Source organism: Corvus hawaiiensis, chromosome 5 (assembly GCF_020740725.1).
Source record: "Corvus hawaiiensis isolate bCorHaw1 chromosome 5, bCorHaw1.pri.cur, whole genome shotgun sequence".
Lineage (NCBI taxonomy): Eukaryota > Metazoa > Chordata > Aves > Passeriformes > Corvidae > Corvus > Corvus hawaiiensis.
Window position 1 is genome coordinate 70,863,924 of NC_063217.1, and position 13,031 is coordinate 70,876,954.

A 13,031-nucleotide genomic window follows, 5' to 3' on the forward strand; every position below is an offset into this window, starting at 1 on the left:
TAGAAGGATAAGTTTATAATAAATTGCTATATTTGGAAACCTTTGTTGCTAAGCATCTTCTAACATTCAGTACAGTTTATACCATTCATGTCCCTGCTACATAATTAACATTTCATATGTTTTGGTTTTTTTTAAAAAGAAGTACAGTGCTTATCTTTGTCAATAAATTAAAACCATTATAAATTTTTTGGGGAATTAATAAAAGACCACGTGGCAAATTAAATAAAGGAGAAGCAACAAGATCTCAAGGGCATACAAACACTGACATTACATGCAAGGATATGGCAGTCTATCTCCTATACACTCCTCTGCTTGAGATAAAATAATTCAGAAGGCAGCTGTTCACACTAAAACCAGTCTACTAAATAATTTAGGATACAGTAGACCTCTTCCAGCCTGAAGAATATGACTTTCTCAGCTACACACATAACTAAGCCCTTTTCTTGTCAAGAATTCTCTGTGTGTGAATCCCTTGGATGGTACCCAAGTCCTCAGGAGTCTACCAAGAGTAGCACACTGCAAGTTGATGTCCATGGGATGTGGCCCAGTGCCTAACATGAAATCTGCAGGTTTTCCACACTTGGCTGTTAACTTCGTGAAAGCATCAGCTAATTGTGGAAATCACAGCAAATCTTAATATCTCCAGTGCAGTCACTACAGATACTGTAACCTTGGACATGTAGATATCCTATAAAAATCACAGTTTTGTGGTTTCATTTTTTGAGAGGCTAGAACTGTATCTTCAGTAGAGGAAAAGGAGAAAAATCCACTAATACTTTAAAAATTCAGCAGATAAAATAAAAACACTCTTAGTTGATTATTATAAGCACATCTCCATATAAAGGTGCCACAGGTTTTGGCCATAATGCCCTGTTTGGGAAAGTCCAGCTCCCACTGCACGGATTCTCCAAGTCTCTTGTCCACTTTTCCTCTACCTGCCCATCCCTGCATACACCACACCACAATTCTGTACACACCATAGACACGGGGGCCTGGAAACATTCAGCACAAAATGGACATTACAGGCCCCAAAACTTCTTCAAAATTCCCGTGAAAATGCAGAGTTGCTGAACAGAACACTAAACTTGCCTGTCTGACCGCAGCAGTACCACTAAGCAAATCCTGCATTGGAAAACAAACAACTTCTGCCAAAAAACCAGATGGAATATGTTTAATTCTATAATGGTTATTTACTTTTCATTAACAAATGGTCTTCAGAATTATATAGAAGGCAAACATCAAAGCTTTTACAATGAAGTATCTCAGGAAACCTAACTAGAGATGCAAAAGCCCTACAAATACTACATTTACCATGTTACATTAATTACTACACCCTTGGTTTATATAAGCAGTATATACACAATATATGTGTTAAAAAAACAGAGTTGAAGTAGAAAGATAAGGAAAGATGAGTCCTCTGGAAAATGATCTAAACTTTGTATTAAGAATATAAACATATTTAGCTTGCAATCTTTCAGTCTCTCCAGCCACAAACCCAAGGATATAAATGGGGTATGCAGGACTTGAGAGTCTCCCACAGACCACAACAGAAATACAGTCAGCAAGCAACAGTAATCCTGTGCCAAAAACTGAACATGTATTCCTGAGTTCTGAAATCCTTCTTCTAAGCTAGTTTCCACATTTCACCTGTACTTAGACACACATCAAGTCTGAATGTGGCACAAATAACCTTGAAATTTGTGAAAGAATTCTTAACTCAGACAGTGCCTAAATACAAAGCATTTTGGATATTTAGAAATGTGCATTAGTCACATTAACTATATGTTTATACCATGTTTTATGCTGTGATATAGACATATATATGAAATATGTTCAATCCTAAGCCCTACATCACCAAAAAGGTTATTGACAAACTGGAGGCAGTTCAGAGAAAATCAACACAATTTCTCGGAAGGCAGGAAGAACTTATTTATGAGAAAAGATTAAAAGAGCTAAATATTTATCGTTTGGTCCAGTAATGAATGAGGAGGTAGGGGACATGAGACCAGCCTAGAGATATCTGAAGGGTGTAAACACTAAGGAGGGAGAGCAAACGTGTTCTACAAGGATGTAAATAGAAATAATGGGATAAAACTAAACAAGGAAAACTTAGGCTGAATATCAGAGAGCATTCCTGGGCAGCAAGCTAGCTTGGCCCACAGCAGAGTTTCTGAAGTGAAGCAATAGAAGGCCATGCATCTTGGAACAACACAAAAAACTAGACAAAACACTGGAAAATTTTCCATATGAAGGAATCTTGCTCTACTGAGAAGAAATAGTAGATTATAAAAGCCTTTGCTAAGTTTAACTCCAGTGAAAGCAGTAATATTTTACCAGGTGTTGAAAATGCAATATAAAAAACAGATAAAAAGCTTAATTGGAAAAAAAACTAGACTCCAACTAAGAACGTTCCTTAATGATGAGCAACTTAACTTCAGTTTATGTAATAGCTCGACTGACTCATGCTTCTGCAACTTCTTCAAGAGGAAAAATTCACGTGGCCTGCAAGGAGTTAAGGGCGCTGGACTGTATTTTCCCCAGCAGAGGTCACCCCGCGTTAACAAACGACAGGGAAATTTAACAGCATGGAGTCAAACTTGAGCAGAGAAGAGCAATAGGAAGAAGATATCCTCCTTCCCTCATTCCCACCACTGGCTTTGGATGCAAAGCTCCCGGATAACACCATGTCCTGCAATCAGCCACAGGTAGATGCCCAAAGTTTTTTACCTACATAAGTGTTCAACCTGCACAACATTCCAAATTTATTTTCTAAGAGGTCCTCATGAAGTGGGTAAATATAATCTATTTACAGCTGGATTATGAAGTGTCCAGAATCCACCTGCGCATGCACGAGTAAAGCCTCAGCTGGGTCATGTTTGGAATTGAAACCACAACACTTCTCACTGAGAACTTTAGATTACATTAGTTAAGTGTTTACTATGCAAGTACTGAGACACAAGCAGACTGACAGGCTTCCAAAAACACAGGGGAAGGAAAATAAAAAGGGAGTTTATCTTTTTTTAAACAAATATATATAAGCAGGAAAAAATAATAATGTTTTCTAATTTAAAACAGAGCTTAAAACACAACTGAAGCCGAGAGAAGAGCACTGTAAAACAAATTGTGTTCATGTATTTCTTTTCTTCTTGATCCATAAAAACTCCAAAAATTCATATTTGAGAACTATCCCTCAAAAATTCTGGAAGCTGGCAAGTAAAATCCTTGCTGTTCCAGGTGCCATCACCCCTAATAAAACATCTGTCATCTTCGCAGTCAATTCCAATGCAAGAATTATCCATGCTCTGTGCCACTGCCAGAGGAAGCTGTCCCAGTGCCAAAGGAAATAAAAGTAACCAGCGCACGCAGCAAACTTGCTTGTGAACCACAAGGGAGCAAATAGGCATAAGCAGAGCTGGAGAGTCATATTTTGACTCGGCTGTTTTACAGGGCTGCTCATGGGCAGATTTAAGCTCCAACACTTAAAACAGTGCAGACGCATTCTAGCAAAACCTAGGAACTGATAGAGCGTACTTGCAAAATTTCATCCAATGAAAACAGAAGTGAACTCATGCTGAAGCATTCCCTGGAACATAGTGAACCCTGGCTGCATGATGCATGGATAATTCTTCAGGGCTATGCCCGTTCCCAAGGCCAAGGGCCACGTTCCAGCCCCTGGCTCAGGGTGTGCTCTGCAGCTCTCTCAGCTCTGCTGCACAATCTGAGCCAGGTGCACACAGCACCCTCGCCCCTGCAAGGAGCTCCTCACCTGCAGGAAATGGAATACGGGCACAAAATATGGAAGGGAGACACAAGAAACACCACTGAGGCACACAGCTTCCACATCCTGGAAACACAGACCTGCAGGGCAAGCTGTGCAGCCAGAGTGACTTAGGATTTTTGTGTGCAAGGCTAGAGAGTAGAAAAACTCTTCGGGATGTTAGCTAACTCCCAAAACCATTGGTTTACTGAGAGAGAGCAAGCTGTCTAATATCCTAAAAATGGCATAGGGGATTCCCCAGGGTTATTGATAGTAACACTGGATTTTAAAAGTTATTAATATTCAAAGAATTTTTCTGATCTGCCCAGCAGTAGACTGGTGTTCCTCAGATCTCATACCTGGCTGTCTTGTCTTTGACACAAAAATTAATAAAACCTTGTTTTTTCAAAAGCCATTAGTACAGACTGTGGATTTTTTTTTTCCCTTAATAAAGACATTAACAGTAAAGTAATACCCTAAATAAGATAAACAAAGTCTTACCTGCTTCCTTGCACAAGGCTGCCAAGTCTGCACCCACATAACCATGTGCACTGTCAGCCAGCTGTGCCAACTGCTCTGCTGTGAGCGAATGGGGAACCTTCTTGAGAAGCTTCAGGAGTATGTCCAGACGGTCCTGGGCATTGGGAATTCCGATTTCTATCTCCTTATCGAAACGCCCTGGCCTGCGCAGTGCTGCATCCAGGGCATGAGGGCGGTTGGTGGCCCCAAGGACCAACAGCTGCCCTTCACTGCCTTCCTGGAGGCATCAAACAGTGCAAGATACTATTTTAAAAATACAATTAAGTGTCACACAGCTTATAAACATACTTCTTGCTTACTTTTCCAGCTATTACGCACACTAAAATCCTAGTGCTGGCTCTAAAGGAATAAAACAAGCTTTTCAGAATACGTACGCCAAAAGTGAACCCAACCAACCCATCCCCAACTGCAATTTAGCAATCCTACAGGCTACATGCATGTACAGATAGTACAAGAGACACTCCCACTTTAATCCCCAATAACCTGCTTTCCTGAATCAGAAAGTAAGAACCAAGGAGAGAAAAATAAGTGTTTAAGCTAAAATGCAGCGCTGGCACAAGAACAGAATGGTATTAGCAGACCTTGAAATAAACAAGGCTGGGAAACAAATCAGTTCAGGTATCAAACCCAGCAAAGACAGGAGGTTATAAAGCTTCCTGTAGGTCCAGTAGGAAAAGCAAGGTCAAAAATCCTAATCAATTTCCTCAAGCTCTGCTTTTTCACTTTTACAGCGGGGCAGGATCAGCTAGGAGGTCTCTTGTAATGTCATACTCTTTTTGTGAATGAAGCACTTTTCCCAGGAAGAATATCCATTAGCCTTTGCCACCAGAAAATATGTTCTGCCTGTGAACAATTCCAGACTGGGCAACTCAAATTGCCATGCAGGGAAATAATGAGAAACTTGCAGATTATATAAACAGAAGAAATTTATTTTCATAATCTGGACTGAGTTCTTTCATCTTTCCTGCTAATAATCATAAAATAATAGATGAGAGATTGCCAAACTTTATGTGCTTAATCCATAATTTACTCAAGTCAATTAAACTTACTGTTTCTTTATTAGGCTTTTGTTTATGCCCTACATACTGCTCTGGCAATCTTGAAATAGTTGCTGTTGCCTTTAATCATGCAGCCTACATATGACCAGAAGTATTTGGATGACTTTGACTTCAGAGCAATTAATAATACCTGGTTTAGTTCAGTGATGGGCTATCACTGAAATTTCAGTTTGATCTCCAAAACTACAAGAGGGAGAGAAGGCAAAGGAAAGGCAGTGAATGGAAGAAACCTACTTTCTTTTAAACTCACAGTTATCGTTCCTCTCCTACATCCTCTGCTTAGCATCCAAAAAAGCATTAGATTACTCTATAAAGTCTCACCTGTCTTCTTTCCCCACAAGTGATACATCTAATATTGGCTCCCCCTGTAGAAGAAATACTATTTTGTTCAGCGATTGCCCGTGCACATTATTTGCCTCAATAGAGTTGACTTACTGAGCCAATGCCATCCATTAATGTCAGCAATGAAGCAACAACTCTCTTTTCCACTTCATTCTGAGCCCCTTCTCTCTTTGGACAGAGTGCATCCAACTCATCTATAAATATAATTGAGGGGCAACTGGAGGGAAAAAAAATAAAGGGAAAAAAGAAGTTAAGGTGCTTGGGAAGATTTAAAGCACTCAAGCAGAGCAAAGCTGTTCACGGAAAATGTCCAGTTCCTACAAAAACTAACAAGCATCCCACTCCTTTAGGTAACTGGAAGTTTCAGTCCTGAATACAGTGTTACTCAAAGAGAAAACTAAAATGAATAATATATTAGACAACTAATCCCTTCAGTATGCCATAGTCTTTTGCTAATGTACTATGAACACCAACCACATGGAAGTCTAAAGCCTGCCTTAGCCAGATCTAATAAACTTGGGCAAGATACCACCAGAGGCATGCTATATCCAGTACCAACACTAATCCATTTGGAGCTGGCCTTCAGAAACTAGAGAGGAAAATCTGGATCCAGGTGAAACTCTGGCTCATGCTTCCATCTGTTGAAACAAGCACGCGATGCACTAACAACACAGGTCGAACGATCTGGCACCATCCCTAACATACCCTTAAAAAAGGGCAGTATCCAAAAGGATTAACAGGCATCCTAGAGTTTCACTGCTTTCCTCCTAGCTAAGCTCTACATAAACAAATTTATTTCCTTTTAAAAACCACTGGATGAAAAAAGGCACAATTCAAAGATTCTTGCAAATATTTTTCTTTTAAAAACATTAAGGCTGGAACTGATACCACAGATAAAATTCTCCAAAGGAACGTACCGGAGAGAAGCCTCAGCGAATATCTGACGTAACCGCGACTCAGACTCCCCATAAAACCTGTGAGAATTAAAATATTTTAATAAAAAACATGGGGTTTCTGTCTTTTCCAGACAACTTGGAAAATTACTGCTCATGAGTCACAAAAAGCCGTAGCGCACACTTTTAAAGACCTGAAGTCCAGGCAAATCTACAGTAATCTTTATTTCCACAAGGACAGGAAACTAAGGTGAAATGGGGCACAGACAAAGTTAGAATCATCTAGTAACTAGAAAACAAATTAAAGAGAACTGCTTCTCTTCTGTGTGAGAAACAATTTTATTTACATTTTTGAAGAACAACAAAAAATTACTTCTCTGGATGCATCAGTCTATGCAGTATCACCTTAATTGCAAATATGCCCTGACAAGTTCCTCTTCTTGTTGCAGAACAAACCTACATGCAACTGCAGATGCAGTTTTAATCCCCTCTTTAATTCAGTCCATGCCTTACACAAATTTCCTGGCCAAGTCCAATAAACCTCTTTTAATATGAGAAACACAAGCCCTACTTGAGAGAATCCTTCCCCATTTGTTTTTGACTCTTTTGGGCAGATAACCCATAGCAAATACTACATCTCTCCACAATGGATAGATGCCAGGGCATATTTTGGGCTACTACATATACAGAATTTATGAACATAAAGAGGATGGACTTACTTGCTTATTATTTCAGGGCCATTAATAACAGTAACGTGAGCGCCGACCTCGTTTGCGATGGCCTTGGCAATCATGGTCTTCCCAGTTCCTGGAGGGCCATAGAGCAGCACTCCTCGAGGAGGAGGGATCCCTTTGGATAAGCACATGCAGACAAACAGAGAAAGGAAGTTACTGGTGATAAATGCCAGACTCAGCCTGCATTTGCACATTTCACTGTCCCCATTATTACCAATAATGACTTGACCTCAGCATTAATTCCTGTAACAGACATGCCATTATGATGAAATTGTGGGCTTCCAGGGAAAAGATCACTCTTAAATGGGACATCCATCCAATTTTTCAATGTCCAAAAGACTCTATTTAAAAAGCACCTGTTTAATTCATTATATTTTTCAGTAGTTCATTATAAATCTTCCCCATGTGTTCTCAAAAAAATTGCTAGACTGAGTACCTAACATCCATGAATACACTTTAAGCTATTCATGACTCTTACAGTGTCATTATATCAAATTTCCCACATCAGAAAACCACTTCTCTTCAACACTCCAGAAAGTTCTAGAAATACTGTGAGGCTTGATTTAAGAATGCTTGCAAGATGATGAAAAAACACATTAAAAGGGTGAATTTGCCTATTTAATGGCACATGTTAAGAGCCAAAGAGACAGAACATAAGAGACTTTGGAAGAACAAGGTACTGCTGTGTACAGTTGAAGCTGGATGGAAATTACAGGTAAACTGCAAGAAACACTATTATGATCCCAGGTAAAGAGCCCACCAAAAATAGTTTCAGACCAGCAAAGCCAAATTAAACTGGCACAAAAGCCAAAAACAGAAGTTGAAAAATTAGAAAGCAAAAAGCAGACACAAATATTTGACAAAGGCCTGACCCCAGCACGTAAGATATTGGTGAAACATAACCAAAGAAATATCAGGTGGGACTGAGAATCAGGGAATGATGCCTTACGGGCAAGCCACAAGCCTGAACCTTAGAAACTAATACACTGGAAAAGAGAAAAAAATTATCTGCTGACTGACAAAGGATAAAGTGAAAAGCATCTCTACAGACAGGTTCCCTCACCAGCACATTAAAGCACATGCTGCTCCCTCCTGTGGCGTTTCTGGCACTGGCAAGACACGGGGCTGTGGAACCACAGGCTCACCTCAGCTCCAGCCTTGCCGCCCGTGAGCAGACAAGGACTCCCAACGTTTGGAGAGGGGCTAAAGGTTTGTAACTCCTGAGAAAACATCATCAGCCATCATGTAATTAGTAGAGAATCTGCTTAAGCTTTAGGGACTAGGTATGAAGACCACTCATGATGAAGCAAACTCGCCTGCCACAAAACCATGTGGTGATGCTGGGGTTGGACCAAATGAGCTGGACTGCTCGTGGATGCCTCACACCACCCCACTGACACCTGTGGATCATGGCCAGGAAACAGCCACCTGTGTGCTATAGAAACTGTCCCAGCTGAAATCACCTCCTCTCTGAAGCACGTGTGGGGGAAGAGGTCACAGAGAGAAATAAAAGGCCTCCAAGACATGGTATTAAAGAAATATTTATAGCTAAAAGGCCCTGTCTCACAGTAATGCACACCTAAACAAGGTACACAGCCCTTTGTGATAAATACACAGCACAGAGTCGCAAATATCCTTTAAGTTTTCATATATATTAGCTATAACTTTATGTATGGCAACAGTAATTGTTTTTGGTTTTCCGCCCTGTAATTCCATACTAAACACACTCAGCAGTTTGAGTAAAAAGCCTCAAAGACCTCCTTAAAATTTGCAGGAACACACAGGGATAAAAATAGCAGAAGAATTAATCTGAGTTCTTCTCCATTTAAAGGATATGATTAACTGACTCTACCAACACAAATTTTTAGGACAACACAAACAATTGCACCTTCCAAATGTCCAAGTACAGAAGTCTTTCCTATGTGCTACAAATTCTGCTCATGCATGCTGGAATTTCAGTACAGACACATATTTCTTCCCTGATCAACTCTTTTTCACATAGGCTAGCCATAACATCTTCACAGTATCCATACAGTGTAATTATAAAGCAGTTTGACATTGTTCGGACACACAAGTTTACCAGATCAGTGTTACATAAAATTCATTTAAGTGCATAATCCTGGAGCAATTAGTGTTTAAAAAAAAAAAAAAAGTCACGTTATAAAAGAAAGTTAATGAAGAAAGCCATTTCTCAGGCATCATACCGTAACTCTTGAACAATTCAGGTTGCTTCAAGGGCAGTTCAACAGTTTCTCTAATAGTTCTGAGCTGGCCACTTAAGCCTCCTATCATGTCATAGGTGACCCGGGACTCACACTCGCCATCCTCTGCTACACTGGTCCTTGGTTCTATAAAATTGATTTTAGTTCTTGAAGAAATGAAGTAAAAACAATCTGTATTGCTCATTGCTCCAATTTTGCCAGTTAGTGGGAGTCCCTCAGCGCTGGCTTTCCCAGCCACCTCCAGATCCTGGATGAGGTCTGCACCATCTCCCGTGCTGAAAGTTTTGTCTCCCTGCCCAGAGTCTGGACCACTGGGTGCGACTGGTGAGCCTGGATCCACAGCTTTGCTCGGGGTGCTCATGGAGGCAACCCCTGGACTATCACCGATGTCCATCCTGCCGAGCTGTAAGGACAAATCTAAGGCACTGCTCTCCAAATCAGATCTCTCAAGGTCTGGCTCATTGGAATCACCGGGAATGGCACTGCCCTGTGCAATCAGCTCTGCACCATCACTCCCCTTCACTTTCATCACCACAATGTTGCAAAGTTTGCCATAGTAAGTGAAAGCCAAAAGGTTTCCTGGTAGGACTATTTTCCCATCTATGAGAAGACAAAAGAAGAAAAAAAGACAAAGATGACAACATTTCAATCTACAAAGTGTGAATAAAGTAACATCCCCCATTTTGCCATAAGCCCCTGATTAAGAACACAAAGGGAAAATGTTTGCTCTTGTATCCAGAACTTGATGATTTACTACAAAAATTCTCAAAAGAGAAGCAGCAAAACTCATACCAAGGTTCCTCAGCAGGCACACAGACATTTCCTCAGCATTAACGGTGGCATCTTTGTCCCTGTGGCAGGAAGGGAAAAAGTTGGTTTTCCGAGCACTTAAAAACCAAACCAGAGTCCACAGCACTTCGCAGTCTTCATATCATATGGACTTAACCCCGAAGATATTAGACACATAGTAATACAAGAAGTGTATCTATGTAATCTGGGGCTACTTTTGTCAAACAAAATGCTGAAATTAACAAAATCCCAAGTTACATTTATCATTTCTTAGAATTACAAACACGCAATGCAGGCTTTTCATCTCACCAGGCAGGATAATCACTGCTACGTGCACTGAATTGAGAAGAATTTAGATCAGGCAGGCCTCTTTCAGCCTTGCAAACACACATACACGACTTCTGTTGATTAAAACAGTGCCTTGAGCACTTGCATATCCACTATCAAAACACAAGTTTTCCCCACAAAGCGTTTTCTAGTCGTTTATGTAACTGGTTCTCAGATTAGACTCGCTTCATCCCTTTTGCAGATGTAAGTCCCCAATTTTTGTAAGCACTCACACCTGTACGTTGAAAAGCACCACACCAAAGGCATTTAAAGCAGATGCAGCTGCTGCAACTCAAAGCGTGAACAACGGGGGGAGCCCTAAGCCTGCAAATCAAAGCCTGTTTCCTGATTTTAACCAACAAGAAAGCAACTCTGTGGAAAACAGGTGTATTCAGTTAATTTAGAGGAGCTCTTAAAATATCATAGCCTTTCCTGATGAGTAAACACATACTCAAATATGCTGCTGGGGCCTGAAGTTAGGGATTGATTCTTTTAACTGGAAGAAAAAGCTAAATTATGCATGCAAGCACTACCCAGAGGTGTTAATTGGCAGAGAATGAACTACACCTGTAAAGCATCTAGAAACTTAGGCAGTACTTGAACAATGGGACTTCAATTTATTCTTTCAGTAAATTATGTTCTTACTTCTTACATGAAACTATGGTTCTCTGGACATCAGGAGGAATTTCTTCACGGAAAAAAATTCTGCAACTGACTGCCTGGGAACTGTGATGTTAATTTATAAAAATATAAGTGCTAGGACACTTTCAAAAATAACTGTAAAGTAACTTTATTTAGGACATAACTATAATCAGACTCTGCAATAATCCAAATGCCCACTCTGTGACATGACAAGAGAATGAAGGGAAGTGGATGAATAAAAACTTCAACAGGGCTGTAACAAGTTCCATACCTCAACTTTACACTGACTTCCTCTGCCTGGATGACGGCACCAGTCACAGGCTGCACAGTGACAGTGTCACCTGGATTTACTTTCAGGCTCTTCTGTGTGGTTTCATCCAGCCCAATTCTCCCCCCTGGAAAGCCTGTGGTGGGCCAAGCAGTACAGACCTAGGAAGAGTTTTCAAAGCCAATACCTGTCAGTTGAGGTTTTGCTCCTCCCATTTCCAGTCAAGGTAAACAATGCTTTAATATGCAAGATTAGGTTAAAACCTGGTTCCACTGAGCAAGACACAAGTAGCATCAAGCTCTTAAGATATGATCCACAACACTTTTCAAGATGGAAGGGGTTATATTTTGCCTATAAAAGTGATAAAAGAATTTCACCAGGACTCTCTACACAATCTGAAGATGACTCAAAAGCATACACTGTGCTGACTAGAAAATACTACAAATCCATGAAAAAAGATGAGTAAATATAGAACCCATATATTCACATATGACTTATAAATTTATCGAAAAAAAAAAAGCAGCTGCATGGATTTTTTCCAATACTGAGAATACAGATGCAACTACAGTGTAGAAAACATAGAAGAGCATATTCACCATCTTTCTCAATGCATGATCCATGCTGGTTCTATTGAATACAACAGGAACACGCTGATAACACGAGAAAAGCACCTAAAGGGACAAGAAAGGATCTCACCTCCTGCCGCCCTTCAGCAGAGGTGAGCAGGGCCGGCCGCCCTATGCAGAGATCCGCAGATTTCATGCTGCTCAGCGACAGCTGCGCCAGCGCTCTGCGCAGCATCTTCGGGACTTTGTCATCTCCTGAAGTTTTCGGGAGGAAAGAAAAAAAAATCATTTTTTCTCCCCTTCCTGTCAGTAAGTCCGGCGTTTCCCGTGCTCCCCGGGAAGCACAACCTCGCAGCCGTCACGGCGCCTGCCCTGAGGGGAGCGCGCGGACCCCCGTGAGGGGCTGCCGGCGGGGCTGGGAACACCGCTGGTCCCACGCTGCTCGGTACTGCCCCTTTCACTGCGATTTAGCTACCGCCGGCACCCTTCCACGGGAATAAGAGTAGGTTTCATGGGGCCTTGGACTGAGAGACCCCCCGGTCCCGCCTTCGTGAGGCGCCGGGAGCGCTGCTGGGCAGGGACTCAGATTCAAAGGAGGCGCCCTCAGTGCGCCGGCTGAGGCAGCGGGGCTGGGGCTGCCCGTTCCCGCCACCCGTACCCCGTACCTGCCTCCACGGCGTCGGTGACGCGCAGCGCCAGCGGCCCGCCCGCGGCAGCTTCGAGGGGACCATCCCGCGAGGAGCCGCCACCCGCGGCCGAGCGCCCCTTACTCTTCCTTCTGGCAGAGGAGGCGGACATGCTGGCCCACGGCCGCCGCAGAGTGGTTCCGGCGCAGAGGTTGGCACCGCCCCGCGGGCGGCCGCTCCCCGCCCCGCTCAGCGCCATGGCGGGGC

At 41.9% G+C, this 13,031-nt stretch overlaps 1 protein-coding gene across 4 annotated transcripts in view; it reads right to left on the minus strand.

Moving 5' to 3' along the window:
- The window catches only part of SPATA5 (spermatogenesis associated 5), a 164,228-nt gene extending 151,272 nt beyond the window's left edge, over positions 1 to 12,956 (minus strand). For all 4 annotated transcript variants that reach the window (XR_007203618.1, XM_048303595.1, XM_048303596.1 and 1 more), the window contains exons 1-9: positions 12,804 to 12,956; positions 12,269 to 12,393; positions 11,576 to 11,733; positions 10,339 to 10,397; positions 9,529 to 10,146; positions 7,310 to 7,439; positions 6,615 to 6,671; positions 5,791 to 5,914; positions 4,259 to 4,514 (exon numbers count right to left, since the gene is read on the minus strand). Coding sequence is in view for 3 of the 4 variants with exons in the window: in XM_048303595.1 (XP_048159552.1) it covers positions 4,259 to 4,514; positions 5,791 to 5,914; positions 6,615 to 6,671; positions 7,310 to 7,439; positions 9,529 to 10,146; positions 10,339 to 10,397; positions 11,576 to 11,733; positions 12,269 to 12,393; positions 12,804 to 12,936 (1,660 nt within the window). In the remaining variant the exon portion in view is untranslated. The remainder of the gene's footprint in view (positions 1 to 4,258; positions 4,515 to 5,790; positions 5,915 to 6,614; positions 6,672 to 7,309; positions 7,440 to 9,528; positions 10,147 to 10,338; positions 10,398 to 11,575; positions 11,734 to 12,268; positions 12,394 to 12,803) is intronic.
- Between the last annotated feature and the right edge of the window lie 75 nt (positions 12,957 to 13,031).